The sequence below is a fragment of the Sminthopsis crassicaudata genome, chromosome 2 (genome assembly GCF_048593235.1).
Source record: "Sminthopsis crassicaudata isolate SCR6 chromosome 2, ASM4859323v1, whole genome shotgun sequence".
Lineage (NCBI taxonomy): Eukaryota > Metazoa > Chordata > Mammalia > Dasyuromorphia > Dasyuridae > Sminthopsis > Sminthopsis crassicaudata.
Genome location: NC_133618.1, coordinates 659,706,793 through 659,726,795, shown reverse-complemented (window position 1 = coordinate 659,726,795; position 20,003 = coordinate 659,706,793). Strand labels below are relative to the sequence as shown.

Here is a 20,003-nt window from a genome sequence, read left to right as displayed (position 1 = left end):
TTGGCACAGAATTACTGCCTCAGCCTCCTTTCCTGCTGTCACAGGATGGGTACACCGTGGGTGCTCAGGATGTCTTTGTTCATTGATGAAAAAAGAAGTGACACGGGGCTTGTAGCTACCTTGGCCATGCCCAGGAGGACTTCCATATCCATCATCAGGTCATAAACATCCCGGTGGAACACTGCCATATCAGCCCGGGTCACATTGAATTTCTTCTCATTGTCAGGTGGTGCAATCATGCTGCCTTTTCCGGCCCCAAAGAGCCCATTGCAGGCAGTTTCTACATACAGAGTCAGGCTGCAGAAGGAGAAATTGTCAGAACTGTAAAAAAGTAATTCAGGGGGAAAAGCAAAGAGGGTGACCCAGGACCCTGAAGATCATCCAACTGTTTCCTCTCACCCCCCGGGATACCTAGTAGTAGGTCAGAGCAAAGGGAAATAAAACAGCTCCAACATCAAATCACCATTATTATATACAAAGTGTTAACTTGCTGTTACAATGTTTTCCTTAAATCAAAGAGGCAGTATGGCAGAATGGAGTCAGCTTCAAAGTCAGGAAATTCTGTGTGACCTAAAACAAGTTGCTTAACCTCTCAGCGACTCAGGCAATTTTTCTGACTACAAATTAGAAAGGAGTGGCTGATCTTTACTATTGGAGAGGTTTTCCTCAACAGAACTCAATGGAATCACAGGTACAGACCAAATTAAGAGATTTCATGGCTAAAAACTGGCCACTAGCTAGTAAAAATGAGCAAACTCCTGCCCTGTACCCTGCTGAAAGCATATCTGTGCACTTCTCTTGGTCATGCACTATGTAAAGACAGAGCAATGGGGGGCCCGAAGCCAAAGAGAGTTAATATTGCATTTAGGAAACTGCACAGTATTATCAATTATCTCAAAATATTTGTTTGCCACAAAACCCCATCTTTCTAAACGCCAATATTCTCCTGGTGATGTTATAAGGTAGCAAATCACAAAACAGAACAATGTCTGAAGAATTAACACTATCGAGGATCCAAAAGGAAATAGTGGACAGAAGCAGCATATTAACAAGGATGATGGGCATAAAAATTGGTATCAAAGATATCATCCCAGAAATATATGACCAGAAAAGGAGGTGAGTCAGTCAAGTAACAGAGGAAGGGTTAATGGAGAAATGGCACTAGAAGGTATAGAATGTTAAAAGAAAGAAAGGAAGACTCTAGAAGTTGGATAGATTCTTAATGGAAGATTTACAGGAGGACAGAGACAAGAATCAAAAGAATAAGTTAGCCTGAATGAATTGTGAACCATCTGTCTATAGAAAGAACCCACCTGGATGAGGTCACAGTTCCACTGAAGTCTGAAATACCTACCTAAGTGGCTGCTTGAGTCCCTGCTCATCCTCTCTCCAAAAACAGACAGACCTTGGTATTTTGATTCAATTCAATTCAACAGATACCTACTAGATGAAATACACTGTGCTAGATGCTAAGACCAAGAGATAATTTAGATAAGACTTGGTCTTTACCCCCAAGGAAAGTTAGTCAGTATTTCACAAATTGTGTCTGGATTTCATGAATTTCATGTTTTAGGCTAGGAATCAAGGTTTAGACATTTTCATGTGACCAAAAGAGATGGTACTGATTAAACAAATAAGTGGCGATAAGAACAGAAACGTGTACAAAGCCATAAGTAGTGAGTTTTCTAGTTGTTCTTCCCCACTATAGACACTGGCACAAGTAATAGTCTAACCTACATGTTTAGCTAAAAATCTAGACCATTTTCTCAGTTATGCAAATTATACATCATCCAAATGTCCGGACCATAACAGGTATTTAAACAGATGCTTGTTTATTGTCTAACTGACTGAAGGAATAACTGTGTGTGGCTTCCACACTGCATTCCAAATGTATATATTAAGGGCTTTCTATACTCTTGGTCTTTGTCCCAATGAATTTACAATCTAGTAGAGAAATACTACAAGTGAGAATAAGAAAAAACACAGAGGAGGCCACAGATGCAGGAGAAATTGTGATCAGCACCTGTAACTCACCAGGAAGGCTTTGCTGAAAAGGTACCAATCTGAGGCAGCCTTAAAGGAAGGAAATTATTTGGCTAGTCAGAGAGATGTGGAAAGAGTTTATTTCAGGCTCAAAGGGTGCTCATGTAAAAAAGAGGGAAATGGCAGCATGGATCTGATGAAATTAGTTGTGTAGTCTAGCGATGCAGAGTAGGTAAAAATAAGTAGTATGAAATAAGCTTGGAAATATGGACTGGAGCAAGATCACAGAGGGCTTGCATGCCCAGCTAAGCAATCTGAATTTTATTTGGTGGATAATGAAAAAATTTGGATAACCTGAAGATTTCTGGAAAAGGGGACTGATAATGTTGTGTATGCAGCTGGGTGGGTAGGTATACATTTGTGCTCACATAGATTTATTATAACTTCAATTAGCTGGTATTCCATTCCTATCTGGCAGTTCCAAACCCCAAACTCCATCAGCTTTGCTGCGTTTGTGGGCTGCTCCCTTGGCCGCTCCCTCCCTCCCGCCAAGGGATTCACACTCGCCTCCAGGGATCTCCTTCCTTCATCTTGTCAGTCAGGATGTAGCTGGTCTTCTCACCCAATTTGGTCAAACCCTGAGTGGGGAGGAGAGATCTGGTCCTGAGTCCACTCAGCTACCAACTTAGGCAAATGACTGGACAGGGGCCCAGATATGATAGGGAGTCCTTTTATCACATTCCCCGTAGAGTGTTTCCATCCATTTTTTTCTCCAGCTCTAGATCAACAATTCTCAGGGATCAGTGGCTGTGGCTAAGAAGGAAACTATGCACACAGTCTTCTTGGCTACTTAACTTTCTCCTTGAACAGCAAAATTCCATTTCTTTAAGTCAGAGTTTATTAGAAGGAAACCAACTAGTCTAAGGGATAGTATGATAGGAAAAACACTGGCCCAGGAATCTTAAGAATTTTAGTCCCAAATCTGCTACTGATTTGCTGTGAGATCTAATAAGTAACTTAATTGATTTGCGTCATCAGTTTTTCTTACATATTTCACAGGAAGGCTATGAGAATTAAATAGGATAAATATTTAGAAACAATCAAGATTGTTATCTTGATCACAATTGTTTGTAGTCATTATTCCTCTAAGGACAAATGTCAATCAAGGACAAGAGACCCAGAGACTAGAGGTGAACATCTGGGTCAAACAGCAAGTCAGAGACAGGCTTGGGTACAGAACCCACAGCTTTGAACCACCCTATGCCCCGATCTTGAACTCAGTGAGTTCCCTAGTTTCCCATCTGGGCAGAGCCAATTAGAGTAGTGGTGTTTAAAAGGAAGTTGTATCCCAGACTCTTTAAGAACCACAGGGCAAAAGAAATCCAGACCATTCCCCACCAGGAAGGGCACTGGCAAGTCTTTTGGGCCCTTCAGTTCCCATGTTCTTAGGAGGCAGGAGCTTTAAACTGTCACTTAGCAGTAGCCAGTTATGGAAACAAACTGGAAAGATTCCTATTTGTTGTCTCACCTGGACTGGTTCCCCATTCCTCCACAATAGGCTTTCTCCATCACTCTCCCAGAGAAAGTGAATTTCATGACCCATCCAAGTTTTGGGGATAGTCACCTCCACTCGGAACCAGCAGGTCCACCACCTACAAGAGAAACAAAGAAGAGGTCAGGATGACAAGAGCACAGGGTCAAGGGGCTTTGGTTTAGGAAACAGAAAGTCAATTTCAATTAAATTGTCAGTAGAACAATGTCTCTGTCCAGATTCAATGAACCAAGAACACAGAGCATGGTGGAGAAGCTAGTAAACTTCATTTTCAAGGAATCTACCATGTCAGGTCAGCACAATCACCAGGGATTTATTGAGTAAATACTAGAATTGTCCCCGGTGCTGTGAATGACCAAAAAAGTCAAGAAACAGTTCTTTTTCTGGAGTCGATAAGTGGAGAAGATTCACATACAATCAGAAAACAGTCAAATGCTGAGGCAAAGGGCATGACCTGGGCGATAAAGATCATATCCTGTCTGATGAGTTTAGCTGAAGTAGCCCTAGCAGGCTTTCTGGAGGAGCCAAGACTTGAGGTGGGCCCTAAAGTTTAAAGAAGATGGAGAGAGAGCAGCAAGGAAAGGAAGGCAAAGGTCTATGGAAGGATATTTATTTTCACTAACTTTTGCTTTCCTTTGTAATTGCATGTGCACACATGCACACACTCATAGGAAAATAAGATTCTGACAAGAGCCCACAGGTCTAAGCAGACAGACAAAGAGGTCCATGGCACACAAAAGAGTAAGAAAACCTAAATTTGAAGGAAGAATGTGAACAAAAGCTGACATGGGAATAAGTATGGTATCTGAGATTATGCTGGAAGCTATGTAGGAGAAAGAAGAAATTTAAGAGATAATTCCTGAGTCCCGAACAAATAGTAGGAGTTAGAAAGGCAAAATGCAAGAGGTCATTATTGAACTGACAGAGTAGTTCATGTAGTGAGTCTGTGTTCATGTTCTGATTCAAATGGGATGGCCACAGAGCTCTTCTGAAAGTGGCTTTAAATATGTGCTCTGGATGCAGCTGTTGTGGTCCCAGAAGTACAATGTACCTCTGAGAAGAAATGCCCTAAGTTGGGGCAGGAGAAGTGAGGAATTGTTGAGTCTGTAACACTAAAATGCGTGCTACAGGGGTCAGACAGAACCCTTTTGCTCAGAGGCAGGTCTCATTCCCTGACAAAAGGCCCACTGACCACACAGATATAAACTAACCCAGATAGGAGGACCTCAGCTGGAAAGTCAACTCTTGCTCCCAGGAAAAAAAAAGGGGCTTGAGTTTCTCTGCCTTCCGATGGAGCAATCTGGCAGCTTAGTACAGCAGAAAAGAACCCTGAGGGTGAGGCTTGAAGCCAGGCTCTGCTACTCACACATTTATGTCTAACTAAGCCACATCCACAGGGTTCAACTTCACCTCAAAAGGAAGAGACTGTGTGATCTTTAAAGCCCTTGCCTGTTCTAAACCCATCAGGGAAAGAAGAGAAGAAGGTAGTATACTCAAAGAAGGAGAGGAATTATCAGTCAGCATTTATTAGACACCTTTTATGTCAGGGTACTCTATGCTAAATGATTAAAAGTAAAGAATAAGGCTCCATTAAGAAAGAAGCCTCCAGCCTAAGAGCCAAGACTGAAAGGAAGGCAGCAGCCCGAGACCATGGGATGTCCTGAATATCAGATTCAGGAGTATGGTGGACATGAGAAGGAGTCCCTGAAAGTTCATGAGTAAAGGGCCAGTCAGAGCTGAGTACAACAGAAGACAGCCTCTCCCATCCTTCCAGTTCTCTAGAATCAAGCAATCAGCACACTGGAGACAGGACAGAAACATCTTCCTGGTCTATCCCTGGACCCTACTATCTAATGGTCTACATTAGCTCTGAAAAATTTCCATTTGGTGATCTTTCTTGTCTTTGACATTTGAATCTGCATTTTCACACTACCTATATCTTAGAGTGTAAGTCTTTGAATCAAAGATTCCCAACTCTAGGGAGGTAATGATTCTGGATTTCCACTGTGATCTTAAGGAATATCTCAAAAAATCTCAAATCAATTTCAATTGTATTTTACTTTTTTTTTCCCCAAAAAAGGACACACTTCTCATGAGTCCTTTTCTGACTACTTCAAACAACAGTTTGAAAAACAAAGTCTAGTTTACAAGAAATGTCATACTATTCTCTTGAATTCAACAAATGTCTAATCAACAAAAGACAAAGGACTTGAGATCCCCAAAAGAAAAAGAAACCTCTTTGTCCATAAGGTGGTTACAGTCTCCTAATGGGGGAGACTAGCACATACAGAAAACAGAATATGTTATGTTATCTAAGAGAGATGTGAACAAAATGCTTGAGAGTAAAATGGAGGAAAGTCATCTCCAGATGGGGACACATCTTCATAAGGAAGGTGGATTTGAGGAAAGTCTTCAAGGACAAATATGATTTCAGCAGAGAAGGAGGAGGAAGGGAAGTAGGTCATTTTGGACATTGAAGCAATGGTAGGACTACACTATAGCGTAGTAGTCATCACACTCCAGTTTGGCAGAATCATGGAGAATTTTTTAAAAATGCATGGAATAAAACCAGAAGAATAAGCTGGGGCCAGATTATGGGGGTCCCAAATGTTTGGAGGAGTTTATGCCCTTAAAAATTACTAATCAATGAAATGACAAGATTAGAGCTATGCACAAGGAAAAGTGAATCAACAGGGACAATCTCTGTTCTGTTTCATGTTTGTTAGCCTTATCTGTTCAACAAGACACAAAGTCCTAAGACCAAGGCCCAGGTCTTAATAGCCTATTCTGACATTTACTTTGTGACCCTGTACAAAGCACTTAGTTCTCTTAGCCACAGTTTCTTTATATGTAAAACAAGAATCCTTGTCCTGCCCATTTCACCGCTTGGTATGATATTTCAAGCACTCAGAACTGAGTTGTTATTATCATGCTATCTGACAGTTCAGGCTTGTATACACAGCAGTATTCAGGAAGACTTTCTGACAAATGATGAAGTTGTTTGAGGACAGAGACCAGGCCCTGGTGATGGAACAGGAAAATGCTTCTGCTGCATTATTGTGTCTCATTAGCATGCTGGTTACCTGAGAAAACTAGAAGAATGGGAGAGACCTCCTCTACTATTCAGCTCTGACTGGCACCCTTTGGATTAGAATAGGCCTTCCAAGACCATGGCTCCCATTTCAGATAGGAAAACTGGCCCTCCAATGGAGAGTAACTCACCCAAGTAACACAGAAACATACTAGAAGATATAATTCAAATTCAAAATGATTTTTGATAGACTAGAACAATAACGTGAAAACAACAAAATGAAATTTAATAGGAATAAATATAAGCAGTATGTACAATGACAATGTAACTACAAAGAACTACAAAATCGCTGAAATTCAAACTTGTGACATTATTAAACACAAGTTTTGCCCCAATGAAAAGCTGTAACCTGACCCCTTCCCCCCAATTCCTAGAGGTCTGTGAGTATGAAACAATGAATATAGCATCAGATTTTTTGAATGGTTTTGCTGACTTTTTTTCCCTCTTTTTCTTTTCTTTTTTTTTTTTTTAATCTATCATAAGGTTTACAGAATGGATAAAGGGGAAATGTAAGCAAGATAAAAACAAAATATAATAATGAAAACTAATTTTTTGAAAAGAATTAAGTTTTACATCTTGAAGCTCAAAAAATAAACTGCACTAATATAGAATGAGAGCAACGCACAGAAAGTGATAATATCTTAATACTCAGCTGCTAAGCACATTTGCCCAATTGTGGGCTCTTAAAGGCTAAACTAGGAATAATCAGGAGAAATGAGAGGGAAACAGATTGAGACAGATTTCTGTTTAACATGAGAAAAAACTTCCTAACACGTAGAATTGCCTAATACTGAATTGGGCTGATTTGTGAGAGAGTGGGCTGCCAGTTTCCAAAGTATTCAAGACAAGCTTGAGATAGGATTCAGGTACTTAACTTGATGGACTGAATGGATCCTTTACAGTCACAAATTCTAATTCTAATTTACTAATGGATCTGTATGACTTCATACAAATCATTTTCCTGCTCTGGCCATGTTTCCTCATCAGTAAAATTCACTTTAATGAAACAAACACTTATTAAAAACCTGCCATGTGAAAGGCATTGTTCTAGGCTCTGGGTATAAAAAAATAAAAATGAATTAGATGATCTCTAAGTCCATCTTCACTCCAAACCTATGATTCTAAGGTCTATGTTCTGAGCAATAGATAATAAAAGACTCATAAAGTGAACCTCAAATTCTTCCATTTTTTTCTTAATCCTTACTAAAGGTAGGGGGGCTTACAATATACTCCACTGATAGGTTCTTTTTTAAAAATAATTTCCCACCTTGCCTTGTCCCCAAACTCCAGGTTACCTACGTGGGTCCAAAAGTATCACCAACTTTGACCATGCGGAAGTTTTGCTGAATGGCCTGTTCATATGGCATACGTTCTGGAGTCATGAAGCAGGACAGTGAAGTCACAGGGCAACTTTCTCCATAGAGTCTGGGAAAAGAAAGACAAACATGTGCATGTCAGCACTGTTGGTTCTGTATGAAATTCAGGGTTCTTTACAGCTGATACTATGTAGCAGGAGAACAGGCAGGGGTATGGATAGAAAGCTCCTCTCCAAACAATCATGTGTACAGTCATGCTCAGGAGGGGTATGCTAGAGATGAGTATTGACACCTTTGCGTCTATAAAGTTAGGATGAAAGGCCTCTTCTGACAGCTCATGCCGACACAACAGTCGCCCTGGGTACCCGCTTCTGACAAGTTTTATCACACTAGCAAGGTTAAAGCTAGAGTGCCTCAGGTAAGTGTGGACTCGGTGGACAGAGCTGGATTTGGAATCGGAAGAGCAGGGATCCTGGTTTTAAACACTTCACTTTCCCATTTTCCTGTGTGTGGTATTGATCTCCTTGCCAAAGAGAGAATAGAGCAGCCAAGGGCAATGCTAGTTTAGAATTTAGATTATGTACTGTATGTGTATATATATATATATATATATATATACACATACAGTACATAATCTAAATTCTATGTATGTATATATACACACAATTCATATATACATATGTATGTATATATACACACAATTCATTTGAGAAACCATGCAAAGGAAAATGGCAGGTTATGAACAGAGTCATCTCATAAAAATGAGAAGTTATAGAGTTAAGGGGAAGGGAATAAGCACAGATTCAGGATCTGGTCTATGCTAGGCATTCATTCTGATCCTTGGGGGGGGGGACAAAAAGTTTGATGAAGAATTGGCATAAGACCAAATTAAAATAGATCATCCCAAGATGAATCTTGGAAGTCAACATATGAGAATGGAACCAATTTGGTAACAATCTTTTATCTCTAAAGACAATGCTAATACCTCATTTGGACTGAGAAGGGGAAGTCTGGTGGAGTGCACAGAACACTGGAGTTCAAAATTGAATTCTGGATCTGCCATTTACAATCCCTGGATAAACCTCTTTAGGATTCATTTGTTTAATGAGGAAGCTGTTAAGATGATTGGTAAGGAGGGAAGTACTTAGTGACCAGCTTTCTGGGTGAAAAAATACACTGATAAATTTAATCCTCATTATTAATGTTTTCCTCATTTTCTTGAATCTAGACAATCAACAAAACAATAACAAGTCCTGTTTGTAGCATTTACTGATTTCTTAAGTGTAAATGCTCACTCATAAATTTTTTCAGGTAATTCTTCATTAGTTGTCTCTCCTCTTTGACTGGAGGAGAAACAAACTCCTCGAAAAATCTTCCTTTTCAGAAGGCTCAGAACTTTCATTATTTCTCAGTTAATTCTCCATTTTCCATCAACAATTCAGTTTGGTTTCAATTCCACAGAATGTCATGTCCCCAGCATCAAGTCCCTCCTGATGCTCCCCTCCTTTTGTGATTTGTCTTACCCTCTTAGATTGTAAGCTCCTTGAGGGCAGGAACTATCTTTTTCTTATTTGTATCCCCACCACTTAGTACAGTGCCTAGTAGGTGATTAATAAATGTTCACTGAATTGAAATTTAACAACTAGCTCTTATGCACCAATAGCAGCTGCTTCCCCACTCACCCTTGCCTTTATTTCTAAGTTTGGGATCTAATGATGCAATGACAAAAATATGAAGAACAGCTGGACCAGAACAGAAGAAATGTGTTATGGAATCAAGACAATTTTGAGAGTACTGAAGGATCAATTTTTGAAGGATTTAACTGAATGACTAGGGAAAAAAAACATCAAGGTCGGTATCATCATCTACTTGTAACTACTGACCCATGCTCCTCCTCTCATCTATGAAAAATCTCTGTGCATTATCTACACAGCTATCACAGGTATCCTGGATTAAAATATGAGAACAAGCAGGCTTCTATAAGCAATACAGCAGATGTTTTCAGTCACACAAATGCTAAAATATAAGATCAAGCAACAACAAAAATAACTTTGCTTAAGAATATTCTCATTACCAATGCCAACAAAACTGCAAAGACACTTATCCTGTTGTGAAATACAAAATCCATATAGACAAGGACATTTGTGTGGATGGTGAGTTCATCCAGATGTCTGTTTATGGATGTTATAGATGCTACAAAGCCTCTTAAATGAGATGCCCAACTCCTAAAGCGAATTCACCTTCACAGTACATACAGGGAAATCAACTCAGTGAAGATCAGTCATGGTCTGACTTCTATAACATAGTTGGGAAGACCCAAGAATTAGGTGATAAAATGGACCTAGAAATTATTTTTTTAAAGAAACTGTCCCAGACTTTTGCAGTGCGCTCCTAAATGAGTAAATTTAAAGTCCCTAGGTGTTAGGATTACCAGGTGAGTTCTCACCTTCTCACTGTCCAGACAACCCTAGTTCTCACCTGGTAATCCTAACACCTAGGGACTTTCAAGGTCATCTAGTTTTAATTCTTCCCACTCATTCTACCTCCTATTTATTTTGTGGTTGAAAAAAAACAAATTCAGGAGAAATGACTGATAGTGCCCAAAGTCACAAGCGGCTCCTCTCATTCCAAATTCAGCTGAACACGGGCCCTCCCCGACACTTCGGATGTTTTAGCGCTTAGGCAAATCGGGAAATGAAAATAACTGCCTTGAATCTGTGAGTGCTTTTATGAGCTTTGTCTCATTTGAATCCTTGCTGTGACAGCTCGTAGGACTGGCACAGAAGGCCGTATTATCTTTTCAGAGAAGGAAAAATCTCCGCTCCTGCCTGGCTCCAAGTCCGTCGCTCCCTCTATGGAATAAAAAACAACCTCGGAACAATCACCACCGCCAAGCTCCAAAATGCAACCGGCCCCGCCCTCCTTGCCAGTCATCAACAGCTTCCTCCTTAGACAAGTGAATCCTGAAGAGGCTTGTCCAGGGACTGTGAATGGCAGATCCAGGACCTTGAACGCCGGTGTTCCGTGCACTCCACCAGACTCCCCCTTCTCAGTCCAAATGAGGTGTCAGCATTGTCTTCAGAGAGAAAAGAGCGCGTTCTCCTGTGTTCACTTCCAAGGTTCGTCTCATGGGGCTCTTGGGATGATTTATTTTCATTTGGTCTTATACCAATCCTTCTGTGATGGGCACACGTATGAGAAGCTAGGGAAAGGAGACGGCCTGGGTGCTCCTCAGGGCATAGGAGCTGAGGAGTGGTGGGCGTGTCTGTGGGAGGAGCCCTTCTCGGTCCTGGGGCCATCAGTGACACAATGTATCTGGTCCAGCGGGGAGAACCGAGGTGCCGGCTCCTCAGTATTCCTGATAAGGCGGGCTGCCCGTCATGACTTGCAATGAATTGTAACTGAGGCTGCCCCACTGCAGGCCCACTTAGTGCCTCACTGCAGGTTTGCAAAGTTGGTGGAAAGTATTCCAGCTACAAACCTTCAATGGGGCACCTCGGGTATAGACTTTGTATTTCATATTTAGTTTTCATAGTTAGAGGTGGAATGGAATCATACATCATCATATGACGAGTTTAGGGGCCGCTAGGGGGCGCAGTGGGTAGAGCCCCAGCCCTGGGGTCAGGAGGACCCGAGTTCAAATCTGGTCTCAGACACTTAACACTTCCTAGCTGTGTGACCCTGGGCAAGTCACTTAACCCCAGCCTCAAAAAAAAAAAATCTAATTACATGACCCAAGTTTGGGGTACTCTATGGGCTATCCAGGGGTTAACTTTTGGGGGGAAACGACTGCTGGAGCTGACTCCCAAGCTCCCCACAGGTCTCGCTCTGCCTGCCGCCGGGGTTCACCGCGGACCCCCGGAGCCTCTCACTTAACCTCCGCGGTTAAAAGTAGTTCCCTCCCCGCTCTAAAGGCGCAATCCTCCGATCGCCAGCAAGGGCGGGCCGGGGAAGCAGGGAAGGGCCGGTGATGGGGCATCCTGGAGCACCCAATGGTGCGCGCTGTTGTCCTCACACAAGGTATCTCGATAACCTGTTATTACATATGGGGAAACTGAGGCGATCAACATGTGGTTCAGGCGCCCTCCCCGCTCTCCCGGCTTCCGCACCCTAGGACCCCCCTGCGTCAAAGCGAGGAAAGCGTGACGGCACTGACGTCACCGGTCGTCGGGGTCGTTAGGCGGAAATTGCTCTGGGACAACACGCCTCCCTCGGGAGCCCGGGGTGGGGGCGGGGCGAGGCGACAGGAACTTCTCCCGCCCCGGAAAGGGGGGGCCCTCCGCTGCTCTCCTGGGCTTCCCCGGTCTCAGGCCGCTAGCCCTCAGGCCCGCCCGGGCCCTCACCTGCCCCACAAGTTGCAGTCAGTGAAGTAAAGGGGCGACAGGAACTTTTCCACCCGCTCCAAGGTGGTGCGCCGGTGCTTCAGCACCAAGGCCGGGGGCGTCGCCATCGCCGCAGCCGCAATGGCCGCCGTCTGCCGGCTCCTTCCGCTCAGCGGCGGGGGCTCGCAACGCATGCGCAGGCGGGGCCTCCCGAAGTTCCTAACTCCTCGCCCCGCCCCCACCTGGGCTCCACCCACTTTGCTCCCCTACTTCCCTGTGCTTACAGCAGTTTCGTCCCTGACTCCGAACTGCTCGGTTCGCGGCATCTCACCTCCCACCATGTCTCCACCGCGCACCCCCCTTCCCGGTAGGGCCTCCCCCAGGGCCCGCGGGTCCGGGCTTCCCCGGCACTTCAGCAACACGGGTATCACTTAAGTTGCTGCCCAGCTCCGTCAGCGGGTGTCTACAGGAGCCGCGGCACAAGGGGTGACACCAGCGGAACCCAAGCAGCCGCAACCTGGGCTCGCCGCAGTACAAGCTGGAGCCCTTCTCGACTCGGGACCAGGGAGGCCCAACAACCGGGTTATTCAGAGAGTCTCCGAGTAAGAGGCCGCGCGCGTTATGACGGGGAGCAAGGAACTCTACCGCGGCCTCCTCAGGGCGGGATGGGGGTTTCAGAGTAAAGGCGGGAGCGGTCCGCGAGCCCCACGGCGAGGAACGGGGCCGTGCGGCACGGGACTGTGGACGCGGCGTCCTCTACGTTGTGCTTTCCCGAAGTTAGGAGCGCCCGTCTTAGCGGGATCATCTTCCACATTTCTTGGAACCCTCCCCTTAAAACTTTAGGAACCAGAGAAGTTAATGTCTCCCAAAACTGGGGATCTGGGCCCACATTTTCCAACTTCCAATCTTGTACTCTTTCCGTTGCACAACACTCAGTGGAAGTGTGAGGTTAAGCACTGGCAGGTAAGAGGCAAGCACAGTTTTTTTGAATGTTTAGAAGGGACCCCAGAGGATGAGAACAAGGAATGAAAGGGCAGTTTTAGAATAGCTAAAAATAGCCATTTTCTGTATAGCCAGTCAGAAATAACCTTTTTAAAATTCAGAATGTTGTCTAGACAGAACCCTATGTCTGTTCCGGCCCCCTCTTTCCTTCCCTCCATCCCCATTTTAAGGCTTTTAACAGCATTTATTTAAAACATGCCACTTGATGGCCTAGTTGTGCCAGACCTAAAACTATATTATAAAGCAGCAGTTATCAGAACTATCTGATACTGGCTAAGGGGTAATCGATCAGGGGAATAGGTTGGATTCACAAGACACTATAGTCCTCTAGTGTTTGATAAACCCAAGGGACCCCAACTTCTGGGATGAGAACTCACTATTTGGCGCAAATTACTAGGAAACTTGGAAATATGGCAGAAACTAGGCATTGATAGACACTTTTACCAAGATAAGGTAGAAATAGGTTCATCATTTAGACATAAAAGGGTGATACGATAAGCAAATTAGAGAACAAGAACAAATCTGTAGAGAAGGAAGGAATTTATGGCCAAAGAACTAGAGAACATTATGAAATACAAAATGGACAATTTTGATTAATTTCTTTTTTGCACAAATGAAACCAATGCAGCCAAAATAGGAGTAGAAAACTAAGGGGGGAGGAGGGAAGAGGAGAGAATCTTAAATCCAGTGTTTTCTGATAAAGGCCTCATTTCCAAAATATATAATGGACTCATATTTATATAAGACAAGCCATTCCCCAATTAACAAATGGTCAACGGATATAAAGCAGTTTTCAGACAACGAAAACCATTTCTGGTCATATTAGAAAATGCTCTAAATTACTATCGATTAGAGAAATTCAAATTAAGGCAACTCTGAGGTAGTTTGGCTAAGATAACAGGAAAAAAATGATAAATGTCGGAGGTCATGTGGAAAAACTGGGATACTAATACATGCCTGGTGGAGCTGTGAACTGGAGAACAATTTGGAACTATGCCCAAAGGTCTATCAAGCTGTGCATACCTTTTGATCCAGCAATGTCTCTATTGAACCTGTATCCCAAAAAGATCTTAAAGGAGGGAAAGGGACCCACATGTGCAAAAATGTTTATGGCAGCCCTCTTTGTAGTGGCAAGTCAAAAAGTCCCAGAGAGATTTACAGGAACTGATGCTGATTGAAATAAATAGAACCAAGAGTACATTGCACATAACAAGATTGAGTGATTGGATGTGGCTCTTTTCAACAAGATGATTCAGGCCAGTTCCACTGGGTCTTGTAATGGAGAGAACCATCTGCACTCAGAGAGGACTGTGGGAACTAGTGTGGTTCACAACATAGTATTTTCACCTTTTTTGTTGTTTGCTTGCTTATGGGGTTGTTTTCCCCCTTATGTTTTTCCCCCCTTTTGATTTTTCTCAACATAACAAATGTGGAATTACGTTTAGAGAAATTAATTACACATATTTAACCTATATTGGATTGCTTGCAGTCTGGAGGTGGGGAAGGGGGAAAGGAAGGGAGAATGTCGAAAAATATCTTGACATATTTTGAAAAATAAAAGCTATTATATTAGAAAGAGCCACTTAAACCTCTAAAGGGATAATCTTGTGTAACAAAATATATTTGCAGGACCGTCATCCATGATCTCACTTTTTTTTTTCTTTTTTTATTAAAGCTTTTTATCATGATCTCATTTGTCTCTCATAACATCCCCACTGAGATAAGCAGAGATTAAAATGATTCTCACTCAACAGATGAGGAACTTAGGGATCAGTAGTAAAACAGTGTAAATTTAGGAAGTATTTAAACATCTTGGACAGGTTTGTTAATCCACGTGTCATATTTTCTCCACTAAAGATTGCCAGTTTCTAGTAAGAAGTCCTTCTTCAAGTTGTTCTGGCTTCTCTCCAGATGCTAAATCTGAGGAGCTCAAAATGACAATCTTTTTTGGGGGGCAGCCTTTTCTTCATGTTAGTACCTGGGAACAAACAGGGCAGTGATAGATGTTTTAATGTCCCATATAGACAAATTAAGATCCTTAAGCAAAAAAGTAGGTTGAAGATGATTGATAATAGGCATTTCCTTTACTGCAGCTTTTCATCTCTATCCCTCTACTGTGATGTATAAAGGCCAAGCACAATCTATTTACAGAAAGCTGGTGATTAACAAGTGGCCAACATTTCTTTTATCCTTATTTTACTAAACATCAAAAAAACCCATTGTCATTATATACATATATGACCTTATTAGTTACTTAATCCTGTTTCATTATTTATAAAAGGGAGAAAGGAGATATTTAAAGTCAGTTCCAGTTCCCCACATTTAATTCTAAATCTCAAATCAAAGTTCCTATGTTGGGATAAGAATGTCGCCATACTCAAACCACTTTTTCTCCCATGTTTACTTAATGAGAATCCTCCCAAAATTAGCCAGGCCCCTCAGTGATCAGTCCTTCCATCTTGGCTTGCTTAGGTTTCAGTCAGTCCCAAGTAACAGTAGCTTTTGCATATACTTGGGAATGAGAATACTACTCCACCAAGGTTAAATGAACCACAATACCTGTAACAAGTATCTGGTAATAGGAATCTCTAGCTCAGAAACATTACCTTGCCTATGTTATGGTAGTATTATCTACATATCAGTGGTGGTATGAAATAAACACAGCTCAAAAAAGATGAAATAATATTAACCATAAGATCTGCAGATGGGCATGAATAATACTCCACTAAGTTAGAGCACTTCACTATATTCCCATGCTATTTTTCAAACAAAAGCTATTAGCCATTGGATTTTCATTCATTGTCCAACAAATCTTTGTTTTAGAACAATGTTTCTTTAAGATTTTCAACCACAGCACAGAGAAATGACCCTTTTCTTTAAAAGATGCTAACAGAGTACCACGTTCTTCCAAAATGGATTGTGAGTATGAGTCAGCCAGGCCAATAAAAGATCTGGCATCAGTTCAAGAAGGCTCACTAAAAGAAGTCTGGCCACTAGGTAACTTTTTTTTAAACTACTAAAAGTAAAGAAGACTATTCTTTGCATCAACGGAAGCTGCCATACTCATGAAATACTACATTTTTAAGTAATGCAGTTATTTATCAAAAAAATGTAACCCCATCTCCCTTGACTTGCTGAAACAAATCTAACCAAAAGCTGATCTTTCTGTGTGTGAATAGGAAGGACAATGCTTTTTCCTTCAACAAACTGGACTCATTCTTCCAATTTCATGCATTGTTTTGCGTGTGTGTGTGTGTGTGTGTGTGTGTAGCTTGTAACCAAGACTAGAAAACAAGAGTATGAAATTCTAACACAATAATCCAAATATAACAGTAGATACATAATACATGAGTTTTCCTACCCAGAAGAAATAAGGATGTTTGGGAATTTTGGGAAATGAAATTCAAGGTTTTTGATACAAACCTCCAACTTCATCTTCACTTGAATTGAAATGAAGGTAACCTTGGCAGTTTTTTCTCCCTACTGGGAAACCAGAAGAAAAAATATATATGTATACACCACACTTAGCCCTGATATTTTAATGGAATTACTGCACTACAGTCAAGTTTACAACATTTTTTATAGAAATCACACAGAAATGTGGCCAAAGTCACAGTACAGAATACAAAAAGTGATTTAAAATAAAAGGAAAATTTTGCTATCTTACAGGCTACAAACAGAGCTTGGAGCTCCAATGTTAGACATTAGGAAGAATGAAAAAGCCAAGTGTATTACCCAACCTTGCTTGCACAAGGCCTTCTTATGTTTATCTACATATTTAAAAATAAAATGTTCTTTTGTTTGTGTTATGTATGTATGTATATATATATATATATATATATAAAAAAAAAAAAATCAGGTGCAGGGGATGCTATACCCCCAAAGCCCCTTCCTGAGTAGATGTAGGGCCTTATTCCACCACCCCCACCTGGTGTAAGAACCAAACCATCAGACCACCCTTCCTTCTCTCTGCAGGAAGTTCTCTAGTCCACCCTCAATCACATAATCCAGGTCCCTTTCTCAAACCTTTCCACCAGCTAAGGCGTTCAGGGAAGGATTGTTTCTTCTATACTGTGGATCCACTTCTTTCCACCTGCACCCCTTGCCCACATTTTTAAGACAAAAATATTTTAAATAAAATAAAAACAGCAAAGTTTCATATGCACAGAGAGGCCTGTCTCCAATTCTGAATCCCCTACCACTCCCACAACAATGTTTACTTCTTGGAAGACTATTAAACTCCAGGGCCAGGAAGCTGAAAGCCACAAAAATACTAAAGCATCGTGGCCAGGTGCTATAGTGTTTGGTGTGGGTCTTGGTTGAAGTTCAAAATTCAAAACCACTTCAAAATTACACTCACATTTAAACACCTGCAGTATTACAGGTTTAAACTTCTATAATTAAAAAAAATATAATCCCATTTGTGATTGTTTCTATTGAACTGTATCACACAATTTCTCTCAACTTCCAAGCCTTCTTTATATAAAAGCACTCACCACCTCCATACAAATACACACATATACTCTCTCTCTGGAATATACACAGGCACAAACATGCATACTCAAGAAAGTTCTTGCAAATACTGGTTTGGTACTTAAGATGTTCACTCTCCCCACTCCCCAATATTGAAAAGAAATAAAAAAGTGAACATAACCAAATGGTGTAGCTTGGAATATTCCCCAAAGTGAAGGGTTTCTGAACTGGAAGACAAAGCTGATGCTAAAGTTAACTTTTTAAAAGAATGAAACTTCTTTTGGTTAAGACAGAAACTTTACACTGGAGGCATACTGCTTGAACTGCTTTGTTGTATGTCCTGGTTTTGATCATTTAAAATAAAAATTTTCATTTCCCTCTGGTATTTGAAGCCATTGAACTGATAGCATTTGCCAAAACTGAGTGTTAAAATAGTGTCTTTCTAACCAGGCCAGGGGTTGAGAATGTTTTTCCTCAAGTAGGAAGCAAGCTTTATTTAAAAAAAAAAAAAAAAAAAAAAAAAAAGGAAGGGAAGAAGTTTCACACAAAAGCACTACAATGATAACTCCCTTTGGTAAAAAGTGTAATAAATGTTTTGTACATCTGTTTGTAAAGACTAAATCTGAAGCCACCCGGTACTGTGGTACACAAGAAGCTAGAACAGTTATGCTAGCACATCAAAGCATATTTCCTTTAATAAAAAAAAATTGACAGTATGTACATTATTTACAAAAAAAGAAGGGGGGAGGAGAATCACGTTAAAACTTTCTCTATGTGCAAGAGTGTGTGTGAGAAAAGCTGGTGGATGGCACTAGGCTAGACTAGTAAACAAGCAGGTACAAAACAGTTCCACTGGAGCTAAAAAGGACCAACTGATTTGACCTTGGGGGCCAGAAGACAAGAGAGGAAGGCATGAGAGGCAGGGCGATCATCAAGAAACAAATCCACAGATGCTCCCAAAGCCCAATTACCCTGTGGATGATCTGGCTGGATGTGAATGAACCAAAGAAATCTGGTTTGGGGGGTGGGGGAGGGTGGGGTGCTTCATGGTTTAGAACATCTCTGAACACAAAAGTCCTTTCTCATCAGTCTTCCCAATGCTCCCCATCCAATTGAGCACATACAGTGTCCGGTTTGCTCATTCAATGCCCAGGCTGTGGGGAATAAGGGCTCAGCACCGCTGGGGTGGGCGAGCAAAACCGCATTTGTCCATGCCTGCGAGATCCTCAGCAGGGGAGTCCCAGACCCCTGGGAAAGAGAAGTCCCACTTAGGTTTAAAATGGATCCATGTTCCCAAACATTAGCCCGCTGGGGAGAGGCTGTACCAGCTGCCCACTAGTCAGGTGGCCACGTTACAGAGACACAGTGAGGTCTGAAAGGCATCGTGCTTGAATCCTTGATGCGCGGGGACACACACACCACACATCCATTCTGGGGAGTTAGGGCGTCTTGAATATTGTGCCGTATTTGACACGATACTTGTTAATGCTCACAAAGTGTAGGGTCTCTGTGTCACAGGTGGTAGTGCAGGGCACCAAGCCCTCCAGCCCTTCACCCATCAGCCATTTGTTGGTCTCAGCTGCCATTTCACGGGTTACATGTTCCTTGGTCCATTTGTCCACCCAAGCCTGGAACCGTTGGTGCAGCCGCTTGCTTACTCGTTCATGGGACTGCCAAGAAGATAAAAGATGAGTTTAGCACAAACATCTTTGGAAACAGTTAAACTGACCCTCTTCCTTTTAAAAACCTCATGACTAAGATCAAAGTAGAAAATGCTGACCAGACTTCTCAACAGTACAACATCTGCTCCATGATAGCTTGAGTCGGTGTAAGACCCTCACACCAACACTTGTTAATAACCAAACCTTCTACCACTTGTTCTGTTTGCCCCTAGCACCATTTAGATGTTCCTTCCTTGGCTGGGAATCCCTAATAGGCACTGTGAACTCAGGCTCTAGAGGCACCCAGATAGGGATAAACAATTGCTCTCTGCCTTAACGCTTTCCAAGATGCCTCACAAGGTCTCCATGTTGTTATTGCTTAGTGCGATATTTGCCACAAAAATGCTTAATTAATAAAAAAGCTTCCCAAGTGATAAACTCAGCTCAAATCAATTGGACTGGAAGAGATCTGAACTCATCTGATTCAACCCCATGACCCATATACCATATAAATGAGAGAACTGAAGTCTTCTAAGAGGGTCACAGTAAACATACCAATTGATCTTCTCTTTTCTCTGAACCTTCTCCCCAGCCACTATAAAA

At 41.9% G+C, this 20,003-nt stretch overlaps 2 protein-coding genes across 8 annotated transcripts in view; both read right to left on the bottom strand.

The window, feature by feature from the left end:
- MAN2C1 (mannosidase alpha class 2C member 1) overlaps nucleotides 1-12,447 on the bottom strand; it is a 32,463-nt gene extending 20,016 nt beyond the window's left edge. Inside the window, exons 1-5 of one of the 5 annotated variants that reach the window (XM_074296935.1) lie at nucleotides 12,286-12,447; nucleotides 7,926-8,051; nucleotides 3,512-3,635; nucleotides 2,551-2,621; nucleotides 120-297 (exon numbers count right to left, since the gene is read on the bottom strand). In XM_074296935.1, coding sequence (XP_074153036.1) covers nucleotides 120-297; nucleotides 2,551-2,621; nucleotides 3,512-3,635; nucleotides 7,926-8,051; nucleotides 12,286-12,392 — 606 coding nt within the window. In that variant the 5' untranslated portion in view covers nucleotides 12,393-12,447. Of the gene's footprint in view, nucleotides 1-119; nucleotides 298-2,550; nucleotides 2,622-3,511; nucleotides 3,636-7,921; nucleotides 8,052-8,927; nucleotides 8,948-10,420; nucleotides 10,439-12,285 lie in introns of those variants that run through there. The other 4 variants (XM_074296937.1, XM_074296938.1, XM_074296936.1 and 1 more) reach the window with 4 other exon arrangements.
- A 5,862-nt stretch (nucleotides 12,448-18,309) lies between these two features.
- SIN3A (SIN3 transcription regulator family member A) overlaps nucleotides 18,310-20,003 on the bottom strand; it is a 67,585-nt gene continuing 65,891 nt past the window's right edge. For all 3 annotated transcript variants that reach the window (XM_074296934.1, XM_074296931.1, XM_074296933.1), the window contains exon 21: nucleotides 18,310-19,409. In XM_074296934.1, the coding sequence (XP_074153035.1) occupies nucleotides 19,179-19,409 (231 nt within the window). In that variant the 3' untranslated portion in view covers nucleotides 18,310-19,178. The remainder of the gene's footprint in view (nucleotides 19,410-20,003) is intronic.